The 18,360-nt window shown below is 40.1% G+C and overlaps 3 protein-coding genes across 24 annotated transcripts in view; all 3 read right to left on the bottom strand.

The window, feature by feature from the left end:
* Positions 1 to 18,360, bottom strand: part of LOC148423274 (uncharacterized) — a 153,639-nt gene that overhangs the window by 126,810 nt on the left and 8,469 nt on the right. For 2 of the 9 annotated variants that reach the window (XR_015865748.1, XM_088415788.1), the window contains exons 1-5: positions 1,727 to 2,679; positions 1,591 to 1,619; positions 1,332 to 1,494; positions 587 to 701; positions 341 to 379 (exon numbers count right to left, since the gene is read on the bottom strand). The exons of 1 other annotated variant lie outside the window; for it this stretch is intronic. Coding sequence is in view for 2 of the 8 variants with exons in the window: in XM_088415792.1 (XP_088271918.1) it covers positions 341 to 379; positions 587 to 701; positions 1,332 to 1,494; positions 1,591 to 1,619; positions 1,727 to 1,747 (367 nt within the window). In the remaining 6 variants the exon portion in view is untranslated. Of the gene's footprint in view, positions 1 to 340; positions 380 to 586; positions 702 to 1,331; positions 2,680 to 18,360 lie in introns of those variants that run through there. 6 more of the 9 variants (XM_088415792.1, XM_088415787.1, XM_088415789.1 and 3 more) reach the window with 6 other exon arrangements.
* Positions 2,740 to 6,532, bottom strand: LOC148423276 (uncharacterized). Of its 4 annotated transcripts, XM_088414586.1 has the most exons (5): positions 6,056 to 6,532; positions 4,433 to 4,679; positions 3,861 to 3,932; positions 3,640 to 3,786; positions 2,740 to 2,835 (listed from the first exon to the last, which is right to left on the bottom strand). In XM_088414586.1, exons 2-5 carry the CDS (start codon positions 4,460 to 4,462, stop codon positions 2,782 to 2,784), a joined length of 303 nt encoding a protein of 100 aa, XP_088270712.1. In that variant the 5' UTR covers positions 4,463 to 4,679; positions 6,056 to 6,532; the 3' UTR covers positions 2,740 to 2,781. The 4 variants fall into 4 exon arrangements, 2 of the variants coding, with proteins under 2 accessions (XP_088270712.1, XP_088270713.1); XM_088414587.1 differs by lacking the exon at positions 4,433 to 4,679; XR_015865584.1 differs by lacking the exon at positions 3,640 to 3,786 and having other exon boundaries at positions 2,792 to 2,835.
* Positions 9,140 to 17,478, bottom strand: LOC148423275 (uncharacterized). Of its 11 annotated transcripts, XM_088414584.1 has the most exons (10): positions 17,372 to 17,478; positions 17,263 to 17,283; positions 14,023 to 17,163; positions 13,853 to 13,917; positions 12,925 to 13,016; positions 12,275 to 12,408; positions 12,123 to 12,165; positions 11,833 to 12,023; positions 11,510 to 11,658; positions 11,377 to 11,429 (listed from the first exon to the last, which is right to left on the bottom strand). In XM_088414584.1, the coding sequence occupies exons 5-8, from the start codon at positions 13,008 to 13,010 to the stop codon at positions 11,888 to 11,890; spliced, it is 399 nt and encodes a 132-aa protein (XP_088270710.1). In that variant the 5' UTR covers positions 13,011 to 13,016; positions 13,853 to 13,917; positions 14,023 to 17,163; positions 17,263 to 17,283; positions 17,372 to 17,478; the 3' UTR covers positions 11,377 to 11,429; positions 11,510 to 11,658; positions 11,833 to 11,887. The 11 variants fall into 11 exon arrangements, 4 of the variants coding, with proteins under 4 accessions (XP_088270710.1, XP_088270709.1, XP_088270708.1 ...); XR_015865580.1 differs by adding exons at positions 9,140 to 11,079; positions 11,150 to 11,246 and having other exon boundaries at positions 11,510 to 12,408; XR_015865582.1 differs by adding an exon at positions 9,140 to 11,246 and having other exon boundaries at positions 11,510 to 12,023; positions 12,123 to 12,408.

The following is an 18,360-nucleotide window of genomic DNA, read 5'->3' as shown; positions in this document are numbered from 1 at the left end:
TAAAACGTTATAGCAGCGCATGGCCAGTAAGATTAAGTTATATCATATTAATATTAATCGTCTTTTGCATGAAACCAGATTAATTTTATTTTTAATACACTGGACGTGAGGGATTTTTTCATATTTGCGGAAGTAACAATGCGGAAGGGAGCATTTGTTTTGATTTCTTTTAAAAATCAAAACTTTTGATAGAGATGAACTACAGACTCGCTTTTTTCGACGGACTGAAATTTTTGCCGGGTCAAATGAAATCTAGTGTTGTAGAAATCAAAGCTTTTTGATCCACTGAATCCGTCTGAAGCAACTGTGTTGAAATGGGTCAGTATCGCGACGCACTCACATGAATCCATGTTGAGCATCACGACTGCTTCCTGAAACACTGCATCAATGGGACAGTTGTGTCAAAATGGGTCAGAGTTTCAAAGCATTTGACACAATTCAGTATGGTGACATATTTTTGATAAAACCACATTGCATTTCCATTTGACATTTGGGCAATGTATAATAAAAATACAAGAAACTATTGTAACATTCTTAGAAAACAAAAAAAAAGAAATACTTGTGCAACAAGATACTGTGATGGTACCTTGTTGCAGTTGGTTGGCAACCAGTTCAGGGCGTGCTTCATCTACTGCCTGAAGTAAGGTGGGATAGGTACCAGCAAGCCTGCGATCCTTGTCCTCACAAGGATCGCTGGCTTGCTGGAAGACAGAAAATGGATGGATCAATGGATGGATAGGTATATAATATATATAGATAGAAAATGGATGGATGAATAGGTATATAAAATGCTTCAAACACTGGAATCGGTATTTATGTGTTTTACATATTTTTTTTTTCAAAAATAAAATAATTTCTGTCACATTGGTTCCTATTTTTTGGAGTTGCAGGCATATGAAAATATATTTTAGGTACCTATTTTAGGTAGGTATGTATGTATGTATGTATGTATGTATGTATGTATGTATAGTATGTACTGTACAGTATGTACATTGTGTATGCATGTATGTACACTGTACGCATGAGTGTGTACAGTACAGTAGGTATGTATAATATGTGGTGCGCATGTATGTGTATTTGTATGTATGTTTGTACAGTATGTATGTAATTTGTGAAAAATATAAATATTGCAGATGAACCAGTGCAAAAAATACATAAATATTTAGAAAAATCTCAAAATAATGAATATTTATTTTCATATATTTGCATATTACTTTGAATAACCTCTTAAATTTCTGATTAGCAGATACCATGCTCCTAGTAAAATAAATATTCTGGATGGAGCCCTGTTGTGAGTGTGTGTGTATACGTTTGTGACTCAACAAACTTACATGGATGAATTGTCCATCCACAGTCACCGTACCCTCAGGCAGCTTTTGTTTTACGTGGGCTGGTGTTGATGGCACAGATGAGGCACAGAGCAGCTCTCTGGTTTGGGCCTCCTTTTCCTCTGGTAATTGTAGTTGGGGCTCGACATGAATTTTTGTGGCCCTTCTGCTCATTGACAAACACAAAATCGATGCTCTTGTGTCTTTGGACGCAAGGTGAGGACACAGGTTTTGCCTTGACACTTATGTGTTCTGCAACCACCTTAACAATGGAGCAATGCTGTTGCCATTCTGAAAGAGAAAGCCAAAAACACGGTTTTTGATTTGATATATTCTAATTGTTTCAAGAGAGTCACTGAAACTGCATAAAGTACAACAGAAGCTCGTATCTACACAACCTCAATGTGAAATTTAGCCATCAGGTGAAGCACAGCCGCAAAGCACCCATTTAAGCAGCAAGGAAGGCTTCCATTTCAAATGTCACTTTTGCACTAAAATAAATAGTATAATAAATAGTTTTGTATTATTATTACATTACATTTCATATTTCATATTTGGACTGCATTTAAGGCATCACATATATTTTAAAATTAGGTAAATAAGAGATACTTATATAGTATAAAAAGAATTTATGTAAATTATTAAATAATCATTTTAAATTAAGAACTACAGTACTATAAATTTATTATAACGTATTCAAAATAACGAATGAGCTCATTGTAAATGAACAAAAATTATCGTGCCTAACAAGCATTGCAATATGCAACGAGATAGTTTTAGAACATACAAGAATACTTTTTTGCGAGCAATGCAATGGCATTCGGCGGAAAACGACATGGCTTTCAGTTTACATTAGCATCTTAGCTTCGTCGTTCCTTTAGTCAGTGCAGAATAGAAAAATACTTCGATCGCCCTAGAAGAGATTAACATTGGCCGAGGGTCCCCACCAGGGCTCTCACCAGACATCGCCTTTATTCTGTGACGTATTATGAACGGTCAGTCTCGTAATTCTTTTTAAACATAATTAATTTACATCTGGACAGGTAACGTTGCCACATCAAATCCGCTCTTGCATCTGCAAAATGAAATAAATAAAAAATACAGTATTTACTAGACCGATTTAGTGCTAAATTTCTTCTCCACAACTCCAACGCAAAACTGAAAGTAAAAGTAGGAAGCTATAGTGTGTTGTTGCCACTCACTCATTACAAAATAAAAAACGAGTATAAAAAAATGAAACTTATGCCAACAGGCTGGATTATTAACATTAGAAAGAAAAAAAGAAACGATGTAAAAAACTATTCTGTATGGAGTCTCATGACTTCCCCCTCTGTGCTGAACAAAAGTGGGAGGCGCAGGCCACCGGCAGGTATAAGTGGGCGCTCATCAAATGTGGCTTCCCACATGGCCAGGGGGATAGTGACTGGGTTCCTCGAGTCCTCCACCACCTCCACTATGTCCACCAAGTAATCAACACGATGGTGATGTTTTTGCTTGACTCGCAGATCTGTTGAGTGGAATGATAAAATGAAGTGTCATAATGGATGAAATTCAAAACAAAATTACTGGTTGTTTACATACACACATTCCAGGCACACGCACGCGCGAGATGGTCATCATTATACTTAACTTTCAGTTTTTAACACAAAACCTTATCATTTTGCGTTTAATGAAAGAGGACTACAGAACTCTTATAGTAATTACCATTAAAAGTCGGAATTCACAGGATTTGTGCAATTTTAAGTTCAACCATGGCTGAGTGTCTAATTTATTCCATTTATTCCAATTAGAATAGATATGAATGACTCATGAACAAAAGTGTGAGGCACAGGCCACCGGCAGGTATAAGTGGGCGCTCATCAAATGTGGCTTCCCACACAGCCAGAGGGATGGTGACTGGGTTGACTCATGTGTTTAATTAATACCATTTATTCCAATTAGAATAGATATGAATGACTCATAGTTATGAAAATGCTTCATATTAACACCTCAATTGGAATTAAGAGGCCAAACCTAAGTTGACTTTCATTTGGATTCACAGGTGTGTTGTATTCATTTTATTAATCCAAACACACGTGTCACGTGTATGGTTCAATCAGAATAGCCAAGCTACGTCAATGGTTCTGTCTTGACTGAAATGTGTTGTGAGATTGTAGTTCACATGCTATAAATGGCAGCAAGAGCGTGACTGAGACAGAAGTACTTTGAGTACTGCATTGTTTTTGTCTTGATGTTGCTTGATAAATATTAAAATACCTTGAACACAGGCAATTTTTGAGTACCACTGACATAGAAGCAATTAATTACTCACATCTACTTTGGTGTACTGCGTTGTGTGCATGGTGACACCGTAGTCATTGCCTCGTACACTCAAATGGGTGAAGCGATAGTTGATCCCCACAGAAACATTATTGAGGGTGGCCTCCCTCCAGAGGGTGATCTTCACAGATGCTTCATCCTGTAGTAGTTTAAAAATGCTCTGTATGTGTTGTTTGAAGTTCGACAACTGAAAATCACTAACTGTGTACTTACTTTTTGAATTGTGATTATGCACATGGGCGCATCCCGGGTGCCCCTCTGCCTCACCATCCGCATTGACTGCATCTAAAGTGGACCAAGGTAAACATAAAAGTCAAAGGCATAATTATGTGTGCGCGCGTGCTCGTGCCTAGAATGTGTGTGTATAAACAACCATGAAACTGAAAGGGAAAAAAAAAAGTCATTCGGGTGTCCTTGTATTAACCAGTTCATTGCAATAATTGTGTTAACCTGCACGTAACTGTATTTCAAATGCATTCATGTCCTTCTGGGGCAACCTCTCGACAAACCAAAGTAATAGTGAGTTTTAGTCAATCACATTTTGAACGTAAAACAAGTTGACACTTAATGAAAAACGAAAGGTATTCCAAATACAGTATTGCAAGAGAAAGCAAGTAATCGTGTTAGAACACAAAAAATGGGCGTAATACACATGATGGAAATAGAATAATAGAAAAATAATTAATGAATAAATGATTTTTTTTCACACGTTATCTTTGATGAGTGTATGTACAAGCATGTGTGTGACAGTGCTTATAGGTGCATATGTGACCTAATAAACTTACATGAGTTACTTGCCCTTCAAGGGAAACCATGCCCTCAGGCGCCTGATTTTTGATTGCCTGAGGGGTGATGGTGGCGATGGGGGGCACAGAAGGAGCTTGGCTTGGGCCTCCAGGTCAGGGGAGATGGTGAGTTGGGGACCAGAATAAATCTTCATCCCCCTCCTGCTTAGCAGGACATTTGGGGTCCGGCTATCCACACAATTACAAAAGACAAAGTTGTTGCCCTCTGTGACTTTGGCAGCCAAATCTGGAAATAGAACAAGTTTGTACACGCTTTGCCCGTCACAGAGGGCAACAACTTTGTTTTCATGAAATCCGTCCAACTCTAGCGGTCGTTAGGGCAAAAAATCCAGTTTTTGGCCGTGATGCATGTTTCTACTTTTATTGCTTTCGCGATGAGCATCTGTGTTGCCACACTATTAGGACCGTGATATTTCATCAAATAAATTCTAAATAGTTGCCAAAACGGTACAGTTGTACCGAACCTAGTATATGCACAACATCATTTAAAGTTTAGTGGTATAATGACACGCAATTTCCACAAGAGTGAATTGTTGAGGGGATAACCACAAAGCATCAATTTAATTTCAATTAAATAATTTCATGTCAATTAAATAGGAACGTCTGCCTTTTCTAACGTCAGCGTAATATCATGAAAAAGAAATAAATTTTCACACCAGCATTATATTACATTTATTGACTGCATTTAAAGATAGTATTATGTACAACAAAACCAAATAATGCAACAATTCCTGTATTTGTAACGAAATAAAATGTCATGAGTCAGTGGATGAAGTTGAGAGCAATGATTTTAAAGATCCATCAGGTGTCAGTGTTGAGCAACAAAAGCAACAGGTCAAGCTAGCTTAAAGCCGCACGTGGCGAGTCTGTGTGCTAGCAGAAGCGTCCACATATACATTGTGATGGAAAACAAACTACGAAATTTCAGTTGACACTTTCTTTGCACATTAACAAAATAAAAATCCCTAACATATTCCAGCACTCTGGAGGGATTTATTGTGACGAGCGGCGACAAAGCAGTGTATATAATTAAATCGAGTTTTACCCCCCACCCCACCCCACTATTGCGTTGGAGAAAAAAAAAGGGGAAAACGTTGACGATGAAATAATGAAATGTACTGTCTATAATAGAAGAGCATAAAATAAAGACATTTCCAATGGTTCATCGACTGTTTGTAGTTTTACACAAAACGTGTTACACAATGCAAGGTAATGTTTCCTCCACCTGCTAGCCAAGAGGTTTTTTTTTAATATATGTGGCAGAAGGCCGAATTTTTTTTCACACTGGTTTGCACCGATTTCTAACGGCATTTACAGAACATAAAACAACGTTACGGAAAATAAACCTAACACTATACATTTTGAAGTGTATAACCATGCCTTATATATTAAATATTTTCGAGTTTTTTTGTCACTTTCTTACATTTTGAGTCGGGTCAGTCGGCAAAATGTAATTTGCAGTATTTATATATTCCAAATATATATATATAAAAAAAAACATGTCACAGAAGTACATTCACTCGAAAAAACTGAAACACGCAGAACAATAATTTTGGGAAGGTGTTACATTCGGTTTGAATTTAAGAGGAAATAATAGCCTACCTCTCTCTGTCGTCGTCAATGTGAGGTGGACTTTTTATTCCAAATAGCATAGACCCATCCCACTATCGCGTTGGAGAAATAATGGCCTACCTCTCTCTGTCGTCGTCAATGTCAAGTGAATTTTTATTCCAAGTAGCCCCACCCCTAAGTGGCAGAAAGCGGAAAAAACATTCGATTTTGGTAATGTACGTCATCTTGAAAAAAAAAGAGGGGTGATTTATTAAAGTTGTAGCGGGCTTCAAATCGGCTGTGCATACCGACTATGTGCCTATTTATTACTACTTAATAAGCATAACATCTAGAGGTACACAGGGGCTTGAGAATGCACACCATTCATAACATCACCCTTAATAATTTAATGAAGCAACCCTCAATTTCCAGAGCATTCAAAACCAATAGTTTTTCTTTTACTTTTTATTTTTGCAGCCATTGATTATTAACTAATAAACGTGACTACATAAGAAATAAAGTATTTGCACTCACCAATACGGGCCCGCACAGTACCTCCATTTATAAATGAAATGGTTAAGACCGAAAGACTTTGACCGAGCAAGAACAGTTTTTGAGCACATAAAAATATATTGATTTTCTGTGTTTGCGACCTTTGCGTTTTCGCTGAGCACGTAAGGACACAACTCAAGCGTGAGCGAAGGATTTGGAGCGAGCAAAATGTTTTTCTGTGCTGGACTGACTGCTTCGGCCAAAATTCTTGTGGTAGACAAGTGTGAGCAGTCTGGGTGTTGTCCAGGTTGTCTCATGAGGTTTGAAGATGGTAATGTGGACAAAGTGTGATTCCTTTTGATACAGCATTTTGTTGGAATAAAGTTACTGAGAAATACAAGCAGCTTGTCTAAAATGCATCAAGTAAAAGCACAAAAGAAAAACCTCTCTGAAATTGAATATCATTATATTATAATGTTTAATTATAAACATTTAATTCTCTGGATATTATAATGATTATAATATGCAGAGAATTAAATGTATTTTGTGGCATTTAACAATCTGGCTAATTTGCATCAAAGGGGTTTCCACTGTATGACACAATTTTACTGTTAAGCACTCAAGTATGCTGGCAGCATAATCGATGCAACACTGAATGGTGTTAAACTGAATGCGAGAAACAAACGCGAAAAGTAATTCCTAAGAAGTTAAGAACAAAATTAGTTGGTAGAGTATGCCTGAACAGTGGAGAGTGTTTTTTTTAATGTCTTATTAAATAAATCAAGATAAGATAGTTGAATAGCTGCACAATAAGAAATGTAAAAAAAAAAAAAAAGGGAATAGAAACAAATCTGTTCCAGCAGCAAAGAATTTCCAATTGACTTTTTTTTCTTATTCAAACTTTAGGGCAGGGATCACCAAACTTTTTGAAACCGAGAGCAATTCTTTGGTACTGAGTAATACGAAGGACTACCAGTGGTGGCGGTTGGCAAAGAAATACCGTGCATTCGCCGGAAGAGGGCAATGTTGTATTGAAACGTAACCTAATTTTGTTCTGTTCGATTTCTATATTTTGTATTTCGGTTGAAATGGCTCCATATTATTTCTAAGTCCACTGGAGCAATAGTGTTAATTTATGGATGATTTTCAATCCGTCAGCTAGCAGAGTTTATTAAGGGTCGCGAAAGGGGCTTCCGGGAAAATCATTCACGCTGCTGTCATCAAGTCAGACGCGACGGCACGCGTATATCCGAAGACGTAAAGTGTTCCAGCTTTGTCTATGTTTAGCGGCCCAAAGTGGTATGTATGAGTTTGGTTTATGTTTAAATGCATATTATGTTGTCCGTAGCTGACATCTCTTTTGTATGTGTCAGTTCTACGGTGTGAACTGTTGCAAACAAGTGCAGTCAGTAAAGCATTAGTACGAAGAACCTTGGTGTCTCTCCCTTTTTTTGGACAAAGCCGGCATAACCAGTTTATGTGAAGACCTTGATCATGTGATTGATTTCTCAAAAGAATTAAGGATCAGCTGTAGTAAATCAAGTGTAATATGTCATGTATATGTGATTTGCATAATCGTTAGTAAAATTCCTGGAAAATTACAATGGTCTATCACTTGAACTATTATAACTATTATAGCAGACCAGGTCTGCTGGTTATTCATGTGATTTTTGGGGGCGACCCAGTGCCTGGCGGCCACTACGTGGATGACCCCTGCTTTAGGTAATTCAATTATGCTGGTAGCATAAACTCTCAAGCAATGTATTATTCAATGACACGGAATTCAAAGTTCAAAGGAAGTTGCATGGTAGAATAGGCTAAAAGACGGTGGAAGAGGTTGAGCAATGTCTTGTTTTCCTGTAGTTTGAACATGTTTCCCATTGGGTGAATAAACATTTAAATATGAACAAATGTTGTTTTAGTCGAGGGGGTATCATACAGTGGAAAGTCCTCATTGTAACTACAATAGTATTTCTTAATGGAGAATTAATGATAAAATAGGAGATGAATAGATGCACAGAGTAGTACAAAAAAAAAAAAATAATGGGAACAAATCTGGTCCAATCGCATCAAAGGTGTTTCCACTTTAAGGCACTTCCATTTTTTTTTACTGTAAAGGGTAACTATACATTTAAATATGAAGAAGTACAGTGTTTTAGTAAAGGCAGTATCAAACAGTGGAAAGTCCTCATTCTAACTGCTGTAAAATTTCTTAATGAAGAATTAATGATAAAACAGATGAATTGATGCACAAAAAAAATAGCATCAAAGGTGTTTCCACTGTCTGACTCATTCATTTTATTACTGTAACGGACTCAAGTATGCTGGCAGCATTAACCGGTAACTGATGAAACACTGAATGATGCTGAACTGAATGTTGGTTACAACAGCTGAAAAGTAGTTACTAAGACAATTCGGAGGAAATTGGTTGATACAATAGGCTTAAAAACAGCAGAGGGTGTGTGCGTGTGTGTGTATGTACACACACACACACACACATTATATATATATATATATAATATATATATATATATATATATATATATATATATATATATATATATATATATATTTTTTTTTTTATAACAGGCTTCTCATTTCATGACTGTACATTCGAATGTCACCTTACACCAAAAACAGAAGTGCTGCATCAGTCCATCACACTGTTTTAGCTGAGGGGTTTTCATACAGTGGAAAGACAGAATTTAATCTCATAATAACTGCTTTAAGATTTCTTAATGAAGACGTAATGATAAAATAGTGGATGAAAAGATGCACAAAGACTTATGTAAAAAAATGGATTAAAGGAATAGAAACAAATCTCTAAGATCAAACAAGCTTGTCAAAAATTTTAAGTGCAAACCATTGAAAAAGGAGACCAACAAATACAAATACAATGGTTTACGAACTCCCTCTTTTACAAACTTTTCATTTTACGAACGTGGACCGCGGCGTTTTTTGTCCCCCTCTTACGCACAAACCTTTCGTTTTACGAACAATCCAACATGCCCCAACATGCCGGTCAATGTGTCCGTACTATTTTTTTCGCTTTGCTGCATCAACAAAATCAACTGTTCTCACATGTCACGGTAACGCTGATATGCTATTGCTCTTACAATGTTACAGTCACTGTGTCAGTCACGGTGTCAGTCACGGAGATGCTGATATGCTATTGGTCGATTAAGGTCACAGTCCTGGTCTCAGTCACGGAGATGCGGATATGCTATTGGCCAGCGTCACGTCAATCAGAGAAATGCCAATGTGCTATTGGCCGAACGCCTTCATCTAGCTTGATGGCACAGCCGGTCGGTGTGTTGTGAAGACTTTGCAAACTTTATCTGTTAGACATGGCTTCTAAAATTGCGAGTGGTGGTAAAGGAAGAAATAAGAGGATGATGACAATAGAAACGAAGCAGGAGATAATAAAAAAATACGGAGGCGCACGCATAGTTAACCTTGCTCGTGAGTATGGCCGAAACCGCTCGGCATTCTTCTAAGGGCAAGACTTTCCTTGCCAGGGGACGGACCTCGGTCAACAACAAAATGGAGAGGCTTCTTCTATTATGGATTAAAGTGAAGGAAATCGCCTGTGATATGTTCTCGTTTGAGAAAAGTTTTCATTTAAGAAAATAAATAAATTCTGCGGGTTGGTCTCTGCTCCCCTCCGCCTCCACCCAGCTCAAGTCACGTCGCCCCAAAGGTAAATGTCATTTTTCCTTTGTATATTTGTTTAATTTAACTGTACAGCAGATTGTTACTATTTTTTAATATGTGTATAAAGTCATGATGTTTTTACCTAAGGTTTTTGCACGCGTTGCACGCATTCACTAATTAACATAGGTTTGGATTTCCCGTCATACGAGCAATTCGAGTTACGAGCATAGCTGCTGAACGGATTAAGTTCGTAACACGGGGGTCCACTGTAGTTGTGTGATGTGAAGCAGTACATTATAGCTTCATGTGTCAAGAGTGAGAGATTGTATTTATGTTATGGAATATTAAGATGTTACATGAAACATTGTCTGTATCAACGGCAGTGGTTAGATTTTGGAGCTGATTTGTTCTCATTCCATAATTTGCTAGGGCTGCGATTGGCTGGCAACCAGTTGAGAGTGTCCCTCACCCACTGCCGAAGACAGCTGGCATAGACACCAGCAAGTGAGCGGTCCGCGTGAGGCTATGCGCCGACAAATAGATGGATGGATATAATTTGCGAGGGTAAAAGTTAACACAGGCAATAACAAATTGAGGTAGATGTGCCTCCCAGAATGCTTGTTTGATCTCAGAGATTTAACGGAATCATGAGTATGGTACATACAAATGTATTTAAACAAATGCATGAGTGAAAAGGTATTTCATAGAGCAACCTTTGCAGAGCACACAGATGATGGCAAAAATGTATCTATGGATACAGATCATGTAGGTTGGATTGGGGGACTAGGACTGTTCTTTTCAATGCAGGGACAACAGCGTAAGAACAGGAAAAGAGATTGCATTCTAAGGATAGGATGGCGTCATGGTCCTTGTAAACTCCTCAGCAAGGTCGCATGATGAAAAGATGAAGGAGGTGGTGAAGACTAAAGCTGTAAAAAGATAACGCTGCATTTAAAACACCACTTAATAGCAATTTGGCTACTCCTATTGGCGATTTACAAATGAATCGGCAGAAGTGGTGCTTGGTTGTCCGTGGTCTTCATGTTGTTGGCACTTGTTTTCTTTTTCTTCTTCATTTTTACTTTTTTTTTTGTCTCTTGGGGAAAAAGGAGAACACACGGCAAAACTTCCATGATGCTGACATCATCTTTCATTTTCTACAATACAGTAAATTAGTATATCACACTCATGCCCAATCAAGTATCCAGTGACATGAATACACTCACATATTTGTTACTGTGATTCTGCTATAAACTGCTTGTGCACCCGAACAAAGAGCCTGTTAAAAAAGAAAGGAAATATTTTTACAACATTTAATGGCTTTAGGAAAAAAGATAGGCTTAATGATTAGCAGTTTACCTTGAAGAGAGGAGATGTTCCAGATGACAACAGGTCCTTGAGCAAGCAGTACAATGGCTCATCAAAATCTTCTACTTGGTGGCAAACGTCCAGCTGTTGTTTGGATGAATGAAATGTGGAGCCACAGGAAACAAGTGGACAGCATCAGTCTACAATAACGAAACAAATCCGTTAAGGGGGTGAAAACAAAAGCTGAGAAAGATATCCACATTTTTTTAGCTGTAATTGACATAAATTACGGCAACTCTCTCCTTTCTCCTGAACAAAGGACCTGTTAGAAATACTGTAGATGGGACAAAAATTACTTATGATGAGCTACTTACCTTTTCCTACCAATAGAAAGAAAATGGTCTGTAGAAAGCACAAAACAGACGTGTTTTAATCCAGAGGGGAACTGCCACTGGACAAGCCTGATGATGTGTCATCAAAGCCTTTGACGCGGTGGTGATCTTCCACTCGTTCTTTGGATGAATGCAACATGTGGAGCCACAGGCAACAAGTGGAAAACATCGGTCTCCAAAAAAGAAACAAAATACACTGAGGAGGTGACAACAAAAGCTGATAGAGATATGCACATTTTTAGTTTTAACTGAAATAAATCACAGCAATTTACACCAGAATGAGGACAACTCCTGCTTGATTGCTGGCTCTTTCTCCTGAACAAAGAACCCGTTAGAAGTAGATGGGACAAAAGTTACTGTCGTTACAAAAGAAGATGATGAGCTACTTAGCTTTTCCAACCAATTAAAGAAGGAAAAAACAGACTTGTTTTAATCCAGAGGGAAACTGCCAATGGACAAGCCTGATGATGTGTCATCAAACTCTTGCACACGGTGGTGATCTTTTCTTTGGATGAATGCAATGTGTGGAGCCACAGGCAACATGGGGAACACATAGGCCTGCAAACAAGAAACACATTCAGGGGGTGAGGACAAACTGCAAAAGAGAGGCGAACCTATAGTTTGTTTTAACTCTTTTAGTGCCAAGCGTTATCGGAAAAGGAAACCTCGAGAGAGCCAGTGTATTTTGCATTTTCAATCATCTTTCACGGCCAACAGAATATTGGATACTATGTCTATGTAAATATGTAAATGTAAAAAAAAAATGAAAATATGAATATATCACATGAAAGATTGACTACCATTCCTTTGAATGCATGTTCAGTTGACAATAGTTATGTTTTATATGTAAAAACACTGTTATCTAGTGGTCACATTTTATCACAACAGAGCTTACAGAACTTATTTTAGATAAGCATTAGTAGTCAAGAGTGTATTCTCATTATGAGTGTATTCTCCATAAGAACATACTTATAACTTTATTATTTAGTTATTATTGTGATTACTATTATTAAAGGGTAGAATTCTTGTCCATGGCACTGAAAGCATTAACTGACACAGTTCACGGCAACTTACACTGGAATGAAGAGAAGTCCTTGCTTGTCTGCCACCCTGGTTTTCAAGTCAGTGCTCCACGATGTATATTTATGGGCACCGATCATTTTAATCTGGGGGGAAAAAAAAGGAATTCAGAACCATTGAGTACAAATATATAACATATATAAATAATAAATAAATATATATACAAAAGTAAAACAGACTTGGCTTTGTCTTACAATATATGTGTAAGATAAACTGACTGATTTAATAGTGCAACAGCTTTGCTTTATGTATTCTAATTGCTATTTTTCTGGCTGATTCATTAGTACAACAGCTTTGCTTCATGTATTCTAACTTACTTTTTCAGACACCACAGCGCCTCTTTGTCTCATATGTGTGTGTGTGTTAAAAACAATGTCAAGGTCAAGGCCTGAATCGCAAGTTATCTGCAAGTTCTGCCACGGTGCACAATGCTCATGTTGTGTGACGGTTGAATTGTGAGACCCCCACACCTCAGTAACAGTTTTTTAATAAAAAGACTGCAGTCCGAAAGCTCGGAGAGAGAGAGGGAAGAGAGACTTTGCAACGAGGCTGACATGGTCACGCTCTTTTTCGAGCTCTCCCCACTGCAGTGGTAAAACTTAATCTCTGACTCCTGTGTTGTTATTTACACCTCTCCTCGGGTCATTTGTGGGGTATCAAGCCCACTTCAAACCCAACAATATGTAAATATCCTTTCCATTTATATCTCTACAATGGCATGCCGTTTAAATTCATATGTCATGCGTAATGTCCAGTCATATGCACGTGCAATCAGAAAGTGACATGAAAAACGCACACAAGTGGCTTCTGTTCTAGTATTGACGTCTATTTCCTCTGAACAAATATCCTGATAAAATACACGGGCCAAAAATTATTTTACTGGCTTTACAAAGGAAGACAGGTTGAATGATGAGCGACTTACCTTTTCCTACGAATAAAAGAAGACAGTCTGAAGAGAGCAGAAAACAGACTTGGTTTAATCCAGATCTACAAAATATAATCAAAATAGATGGTGGTGAGGACGACTGCTCCAAAAGATAGGCAGACCTACAATTGGTTTTAACTGACATACAGTAGTTCACAGTAACTTACACTGGAATTGTCACGTTTCTTGTCTTTTTAGTTTGTGTTGATTTGCAGACTGTCTCCTTCCTCCGCATTGGGCGGGGCCATCGGACACTCACACCTGTTGCGCATCTCGTCAGAGGGCTTTATAAGCTGGCCGGCACTTACAAACAAGCCTTTGCCGGGTTATCCCCTCGTCAAGCTCGCTTGCCGTCCCGTGAATCCCAGCGCTCTTGACCTCACGTCCCACCTTCTCGAGTCTTCTTGGTTTGTACTTTGTGCGTGTTATGTTTTACGGCTTGTGAACGATTTCTGTTGCTACTTTGTTTGCAGCCATCCCCCGTGGACTCACGTCCTCCTTGCTGCCCTTCTTCCCCGTGGACTTTAGATCCAGACGTTCTCGTCTCGCTTTGTGTTGGTACTTTGTGACTTTGGTTTGCTACTTTGCCTTCGGACTGTTTTTGTGTTTTTCTCACGCCTTGCGTGCTCCTTTTGTTAATAAACTCAGTAACTTCACCTCTCGTGCCTAGTTGGGGTCCATTCCCATTTGGGATCCGCGGGTTATTCGTGACAGGAATGAAGAGAAGTCCTGCTTGGCTGCCACCTTGGTTCACAAGTCAGTGCTCCTTGATGTATGTATTTGGGCACCCATTCTTCTACCCTGTGAGAAAAAGGGGAATACAATAGTGTCGAGTAGAAATTCGCATGCTGCAAAGGCGAGATGGGCTTGGCTCTTTCCAACATTTAAGTATAACCATTTCATTTTCTACAATGGTAGCACATTAAGATTATGTACACACATATCTATGCTCTCTATTATGAGATGAATCTACCATCTCTTCAGAACAACTAACCTGTTTAAAGTAGAGGAGAGTAAAATGACAACACTTACAGTTGACAAAAAAATATTTTATAGAGACTTACTTGGTCTGTTTTCTGCTGTCATTTCACGCTGACGATTATTACACTGTCAAAATTGTGAACAAAAATAATTCCACTAGACCCTCCCTCCCCAAAGATTTTTATACTTTCTCTGTACATTGTCTCTCCTCCTCACCTTCCACTCACCTTACACACACGTTAAACCGTCTTCGCAGCAGATTTCATCCTATCAAATGTCAACATATAATCCCACCACTCCCTCCCATCGACTTGACCCCTCCATTCCTCCATTTTTTTTTTTTTTTACTTTTTCCTGAATTTTGACTCTCACCTCCTCACCTCCCACTCACCTTATCGCACACACACTACATCATCTTCACCCCTGATTTAATCCCATCACATCTCAACATTTGGGCTCCTTCACACAACAGGGACAACTCGTAATTTGCGACTTGGATAGGACTCACCTTTCAGTGTGTAAAACACAGAAGACAGGGTTGTGATAGCTATATTATGTTCGCAGTACACCTGAATGAACAGCACACTGAGGTCGGGAGACAAAAATGAGGTCAAGCAGTGTGTTCTTGTCAGTGGTACCTGTATTTATGAGCTGTGTGTAACCCTTAGAGACTAACAGTTCCATATTGGGCTTGTATGAGTCTGAGAGTGCATCTTCATTGAAATCTCCACATACCAAGATCCGATGATGATCCATCACTTCCAGAGCGTACAACAACCTTTCCAACTTTGGCAAAAAAGAGCGCAGACTCTGTCCCGGAGGCCGGTACACAGCTGCAATGAACATATTGATGGGAGCTTCAAGTTTGACCACAACAAATTCAATATCAGTGACACCCTGGATGTAGATTGTTTTGTGTGCCGGAATGTGTTCTTTCACCCAAATACCTACACCGCTGCCACATTTCGTTGCCAACTTGTTCTTTGCCCCTTGGACAGGGGCGGCTTGTCTCGCCATTGTGCCAGTCCTTTGGTCTTTCTTGTAGTTGTCGGCATCGATGGTCACAATTTCCTCATGAAGCAGATTCAGCATATGAGAGTTATGCTCATTTACCTGTTTGTTTGTGGCAAAAACATGAAGAACTTCCTTCGGGCAGCGGTGTAAGTCATAGCCAGCAAAGCTCTGTCCACTTCCGACAGCTCATGGGACTTCTTTTTGACGCGAAGTCGGTTCAGTAGTTTGGCGAACGGAACGTCATCCTTCTGCCTCATGATTTCGGTCAGCGTGATCATTTCAAAGTTGTCGCGCCAGTGGTCCAGTCTGGTGGGATCGTAAACACCTAAAGGTTTGGACTGTCTCACAGGAGGTAGCTGATAGAAATCCCCGACAGCGATAACGGACATGCCACCAAATGGTAAATTGATTCCTTTGATTTGCTTCAACCGGGCGTCGACATATGCAAAGAGGTCTTTCGACACCATGGAAGTCTCGTCGATGATGAGAATTTCAGCGAGCGATAGCTCCGCTCTCACTTCGTCCAGTTTGTTGCCCAGGCCATGATACGGGGGTTTGAGGCTTCTTGGCAGTTTCAGTAGGCAGTGTAAAAAGTCATACCTGAAATGTTGAAGGCCGCGGTGCCAGTGAAGGCTGCAAGAATGACCGTTTGTTTGGAAATGTCCGCTTCCTCAGCCAGTCTGCGCAGTATTTTTGTAGCCTCTGCGTGAATACATTTGATTAAATGTGACTTCCCCATTCCGGCGCCACCATTGATGTAATAGAAGAACTGCCGTGGTTTTAAGCCACACACACGTCGTATGCACCAATCTCTGACCAGGTAGAAGGCACACGCTTGCGTTCGGTTAAGGGTCCGATATATGTCGCGCAAAACAGCCGGATCGATGCGGCGGCTTCCGTCGCGATGGACATTTCCGTTACCTCGGACCTGACATTGTAGTCTGGTACGTTTTCCTCCGCGTCACCAGGATCATCCCTCGCATTAATTTCCTCGATGCACTCGAGTCTTTGCAGTTCGCTTTCAGGCGCTAGCTGACACCACTCGTTGAAGACTATTCCGCTTTCATCCACCTCTCGGATGGCGTTGTCAACATCTCTGCGTCACCGGGATCATCCCTCGCATTGATTTCCTCGATGCACTCGAGTCTTTGCAGTTCTCTTTCGGGCGCTAGCTGACACCACTCGTTGAAGACTATTCCGCTTTCCTCCACCTCTCGGATGGCGTTGTCAACATCTTTGCTGTGCTTCTCATCGTTCTTTCTCTTCCGGTCGACAATTTGCACAACGGCCTCTGGATGCTCAGCAGCCGGCAACTGTACAAAGGCATGGTCTTGAAACAACTTGTATGTAGGACTGCATGAACCTTTCAACACCTCTGCAGCGCTCATGTGCAAAACTCAAAAACCTCTTACCTCTTTGGTTCTGGACTTCAACTGGCAGTCGGCACGATGAGGCAGATAGAGCTTGAGAATGGATTTTTTTCCTGTGAAAATTTACAGTATTTGATGACGGCGTGTTTACCTGTTCTTTTTTGGACATACCCCATGTCGTTCAGCAGGGGGAAAACATTTCCGCCTTTAGCTTGCTTGCCGTACACGATTCCGCAGGTTGAGGCAAAATCAGCCAAGCACATTGCTTCGAATTCCTCCGTTTGAGGTCTGCATTTATACTTTTCCGGCAAGCCGCTCATCCACACTTCGACGGACTCGTGCGTTTTGCCCTCGAGGTATGAGAGGGGATAACTCATTTTCAGCGCATTGTCACTGGTTTGTACAAAAACCACACTGCGGGACGCTTGCTTCATGTGTAGGGCGCATACGCGCGCAACGCACTCTTGCGCGCTCACCTCTCTTTTCTTGGAGTACGCTTGCATGATTTGTTTCATCTCGTCGCTCTCGTTGACATCGCAGCGGGAGTTCTCGATCACCGATTTCAGGTACTGGCTCAGGCCGTGTTCAGCTTTGCTGATGTAGCTGCAGATGTAGGTAACGCAGGAATAAGCGTTCAGAATGTACTGAATGTCCATATTCGCGTCCCAAGCAAGAAGCAGATGTCGATTGTAGTTGTTCACCCAGCAGTCTTTGGGCTCTCGCTTGAGCACGACAGAGGTCTTTGCGGCAATCGAGTACAAACATTCCATGTACTCGTCATCGGTGAGCTGGCACTTAGCCAGTAGCTGCGGCAAAGTCAGAGAGGCCGTTTCCGGTTCGTTCAGCAAATTTTGCAAATCTGCAAGCTTGGGATTTGGCGCCGACCGCTTCTCCGTCTCTGGATTTTCTCCATCGCACTCTTCACGTCTCATGATCATGGTTCTCTCGCACGGCAGTTTGGGGAAACCGAAACGGCACTGCGCGCCGGGTGCTTTGACGCACGTCTTTGAATGAGACTTACTGTGCATCTGAACCTCTGTGACTTTCCGATGGAGTTCGGGTTCCTTTTCCGGATCGGGCAGCTCGGAGGAAACGTAGCGCGACACGAAATCGCAGATCTCTTGGTCTGAGGCCTCCTCA

This window comes from Hippichthys cyanospilos, chromosome 5, assembly GCF_059441005.1.
Source record: "Hippichthys cyanospilos isolate Australia breed blue-spotted pipefish chromosome 5, RoL_Hcya_1.0, whole genome shotgun sequence".
Taxonomy (NCBI): Eukaryota; Metazoa; Chordata; class Actinopteri; order Syngnathiformes; family Syngnathidae; genus Hippichthys; species Hippichthys cyanospilos.
The sequence above is the reverse complement of the archived record's forward strand: the minus strand, read 5'-3'. Positions and strand labels throughout refer to the sequence as shown.